Source organism: Crocodylus porosus, unplaced genomic scaffold (genome assembly GCF_001723895.1).
Source record: "Crocodylus porosus isolate Cpor-Errol unplaced genomic scaffold, CroPor_comp1, whole genome shotgun sequence".
Lineage (NCBI taxonomy): Eukaryota > Metazoa > Chordata > Crocodylia > Crocodylidae > Crocodylus > Crocodylus porosus.
Window position 1 is genome coordinate 24,069,402 of NW_017728886.1, and position 4,872 is coordinate 24,074,273.

General features: G+C 39.7%; 1 protein-coding gene across 1 annotated transcript in view; it reads left to right on the plus strand.

Moving 5' to 3' along the window:
- The window catches only part of PARD3 (par-3 family cell polarity regulator), a 737,069-nt gene that overhangs the window by 726,268 nt on the left and 5,929 nt on the right, over positions 1-4,872 (plus strand). The window contains exon 25 of the mRNA XM_019528913.1: positions 3,949-4,076. Within this exon, the coding sequence (XP_019384458.1) occupies positions 3,949-4,076 (128 nt within the window). The remainder of the gene's footprint in view (positions 1-3,948; positions 4,077-4,872) is intronic.

Consider the following 4,872-nt stretch of genomic DNA (forward strand, 5'->3'; position numbering starts at 1 on the left):
CACTCTTTCCTGCTTATGCAGGGGGTCGGACTCGATGATCTATTGAGGTCCCTTCCGACCCTAGCATCTATGAATCTATGAATAGACTTTTCCAACATGGGTGGCTCCGAATCCAGACATCGGCTCTTCAGAACCTGTGTCTGGGGCCAGTGCCAAAATATCTTGCATCTTGCATGCAAACAGATATTCTTTGTAGAGTCTTAAGGAAGTGTTATGGTATTTCAGTGCAGATAAATTTAGACACCCACATTTGGCAATTGGTCCCCTAGCTGTTACCAAACGAGTTTATGCTAACACAGTTTTTTCTCTTGGTCTGTTTGTAACCACCTCTAAAAACATCTATCATCTGAATAATGTTTATGTGGCTACTTTATGGTGTGTGTGTGTACATTCACATGTTGCATAGGCATGCTGCCTCCCCATAGCAGCTGTTAGGCACCGTGGTAGCCTCTTTGACTCAACTGCTCTGATAAAAATTGTCAGAAAAGACAGAAAAAAAATAGACACATTTGTTTACTCCACGGAGCCAGGATTTTACATGTTTTGATATTTGGCTCCTGTGGAAAAAAAAACAACTGGCTGGTTGTAAAGTCAAGCTGCTTCCCCCGCTCATGTCAGCTACTAACACGGCATAGTGCTGCTGAATCTAGAACATTCTGCGTTTGGAGAGGTCGGCTGCTTAACCCTTCAGTGCACGGTAGGATCCTGTAACCTGCGCTGTACTTACAGTAAGCTAAAACAAGTCAAACATAAAGGCACTTGCAGGCTAACAGAGAAACCTATTAGATATATTATTCTGCTGTATTATTCAACAGACTTGTTGCTCACTTTATAACAGATGACAAGTGTTCAGGTATCATTTTTTGTTTTTTTCAGGTTGCTTTTTCAAGAATGGTAATCACTGGAAACAGCTTTTAAAAAAAAATTTTACAGCTTTGATTCCCTTAGCTTTGATCACTTGCCTCCATAGTCCATGCCTTAAAGCACAGAATATCTAAAGACTGACAATAAAATCAAAACAGAGACATTGAGGAGTGAAATGCTCTTCTTCACGTGTGCCCTATCAAATGTTGTGTATGTGTGATGATTATATCTGTGTAGCTTAATCATCCCAGTGACTCCCGTATTAGATTGGCTTATGATGCTGTTTTATGAGTTCATTGCATCATACACTGCTTTCCAAGGCTTTTTGTTATAAATATTTTTATTGAGGTTTTTGCAGACTAAATCTATCCTGTACGTAGTTGTACCGGGGCTCTCTTAAATGTGCTTTTCTGCATCAGTCATTTCAGGTTTATGATTTTAAATTCATATTCTTTTATACTATAATCTTCTGCTAACAAGTAAAACAGTTGTTCACTGTATTTTATCTGCCATTTTTTCAGCTGCAGCTAGTATGCCATCTGATGTATTTTGTTGTTCAAAATGAAGTTTTGAACAGCAATACATCTGTCTCCCATTTTAAATTTTACTGGCTTCTCTCAAGTACCTCGAATGTATATGGAGAGAAAGGAATATTTTATGTCAAGAATTACAGCTTTCTGTTTCAAACATTTGCCTCAAAATGTAAAGGACTTTTGAAAAACCTTTTATCTTTCAGATATTTGTTAGCCACTATAGCTGCTGCAGAAGTCACAGTGGCAGAGAGCAAAAGAGATAAATAGTGTGCGTGTGTGAGAGAGAGAAGTAAAAAGGCTAAAACGTACCTGAACACAAAAGTCTTGATCTAGACAAACATGCCCAGTTACTAAGTAGTTCTTTCTTAATACAGATAGTAGTTTGCTTATTTATTTATTTATTTATTTATTTATTTATTTAATAACTGGGTTTTACCTATCACAAACTCCATGACACTGTTTCACTTTCCTGGCATCACATGTTGTAGCTTGAAGCCATGGTGTGTGAATGATATATAAGATGAAAGGTGATAGCTTCATAAAGATAAAATGGCCTATAATCCAGTCTTGAATTCAGACATTCTACAGACCAGAGAATACTCTGTATTATCAGAATGATAACCCGGTATTCCATCTTTGTAACGCAATACCAGTGAATGTCTGCATTGCTATTGCAGCCGGACTGGAATGCTGTTTGGCATCTTTGTCAGAATGTATGGGATACCTTAGCATCTTCCGATGGCTTGCTAATGTTTTCTGTGAAAGGACTCTTCTCACTTGAGGAACAGACCATGTTTAATGAGGAAAGATAACCATCGCTGTTTTGATTTTTTTGTTTCCTGGACTGGCAAGAGGAAAGGGTAGTGGCTCCTGTAAGAGTCCTTTTACTCCAGGGACCTGAGTGTTGGGTAAGCTGGAGGAGCACAGGGAAGCCATTGGCTCCTGTGCATGGGGGAAGGTTATGCAACTCCAGGACTTTCAGCCCAAGTCCTTCTCACATTTTCATTAGCAAATCCACTCTTGCCACTCTAAAATTAAATGGATTTTTCCCTCATTGCTAGAATGGGTGCATGGAACGGTTTTTCCACCTCCCTTAAATCAACATAGGAATCTTGTGGAAGATAAGATTCAAATCACTGCAATTTAGGAGGTAGCAGATGTTCACTGCAAGTACTTAGTCCATAGGAGATTGGGTTTCCTGAAAAACTGGAGCAGGAATTGACATTGGGGCTCCTGACAATAAGTATAATCTTCTTTTGTCTGCCTGTTAGCTCTGAGATAGAAGGAAAAAGAGTTGGTCCTAGTAAAGTGCTTAACACAGGGTGGAAGGCTAAGGGACTAATAGCAACCCTTCACTAGGTAGGATGATTATGGAAGGGCTTGGGTCCTGCACTGACTCATTGTCAGTAGTTCCCAGATGAGCTGAGTTAAGATAATACATTTTCAGTAAAATTAAATCACATCCTTTGCCTCTTGTCTATGTTTCTGGGACAAAGGATGCCCACTGCACAATATATTCTATATAGGTTTTATGTACCTTTTTGTGCTATGAGGATGAATGGAGCCTTGAGTTGTGCATGCTCAGCACCTCTAAAAATATGGACTTAACTAAGTCAACAGTCTTTACTTTTCTTTCTCTAAACATAGGCACACCAGCTTTGAGTTAGAGGGCAAGGTGTTCCTATGGGATCTTCCTATATTTCTGGTAGTACTTTGTATAGAGCTGCTGTTAAAAGGCACTCAGAAAATGATAGATTGAATTCTCCGCTGCATCTGAATTCTGTCCCTGCACACAGTGAAAGGGGGTCACAGGAACTCATTTTAAGTCCCTAATCCTGCTTTTGCTGGGGTCAGTGGAATGTAAAGCTGATGGGCCAAATGGCAAGATCCCTACCCACTCTTTTGCTTTCCCTCATCTGCTTCCCACCCATATACAAGGCAATGTATCTTCAGTGGGAGAAATGCAAGAGGCAGTTTTGTGGCTTCTTTCACAGCAGATAGAAATCCCCCAGACACATTTGACCACTTTGTACCATGGACAACTGACAATAGGATCCAGCTCTACATGAGCATATTACTGCATTAGGGCAAGGACAGGTACCTTTACTCTAAAGCATGTTGATGCAGTGTTTAGGGCCAGATTGTGATAGCCTTAATCACATCACTCCATGAGGAGTATTGTTGGGTCAGACCATCATCTGGTTTGGAAATAGACACATGCCCCTCTAACTTTGTTAATCTAAACCAGACGAGGGTCTTATTCATTACACTACATGGAGTTCTGTTTTCCTCAGTAAAGAAGTATATCACAACCTGGTCCTTATGATTTATCTGATAATGTTTCAAAAATGGAAGCAGCCTGAAATGTAGCATACAGCAGAGGGCGTAGTGTTAAAGGTCAGAATTTAATGTAATTATGAATGACTGATTTAAACAGCATGTTTATAAAAAAGCATATGTCTGTGTCTATACAGCAGGGATTTAATTATTTGTTCCTATGTAAATATATTTGTACTGTGGCTAATTTGTTTTTTATTTTTTTATTTTCTAGCCAAGCTCCAAGACATACTCACAGAGTGGCAGACACTCCGTGTCTGTAGAAGTTCAGATGCAGCGGCAGCGACAGGAAGAGAGGGAGAGTTTTCAGCAAGCTCAGCGCCAGTACAGTTCATTACCCAGGTATGGTAACTGTCTAAAACTATTTGGTGTATATGACCCTGGAGCTCATTTCATTTGCAGAAGGAAAATTATGTGCTTAGTGCATGCCCTTCATTTTGAACAATGATATGAGGAGTTATGCAAGTAGTGAGGAATAGAAGTCCGTAAGCAGAAGCATATCATGGTTCTTTGTCTCATGGTATTATTTCAGAGTCAACTTTGATGGGCATCCAGCATGCTCAGTATGTGACGGAATGGGAACCTTAAAACATAGGTCCTTATGGGTCACTGTATGGTATCATGTTTTACTTTTAGAAAGAAGTGACACTTATTAGAGGAGAGAGGAGTATTTTGTATGTTAGATTTCTTGTGTTGACTAATTTCTTAATAGACAACAGTTCAACCTTGTTATGCTAACACACAGCCAAGCATTGAAGAAAACAAGATAGATAGACCATGGTGACAACCATGAAAAGCCATTCCCAACTATGGGGCATCTGAGTTTCTGACATATGAGTTTCCTCAAAGCCAACAGATCATTACCATTGGAATGCTGACAATTAATATACTTTAGTGTAAGCCAATGTGTATTTCTAAAACATTCACAGGCCATTGAACTGTTTAGAGTTCATCACAAAAGCTAAATACTAAATAAAACAAAGGTTTGGGATTTTACCCAACTTGTATTGTAGATTAGGAGGTGCTACTTCACAGTCAGGGCAGCTAGGGCCTGGAACCGGCTTCCAGGGGAAGTGGTGCAGGCTCCTAGCCTGGGGATTTTTAAAAGGAAGTTAGATGAGCACCTTGCCGGGGTCAT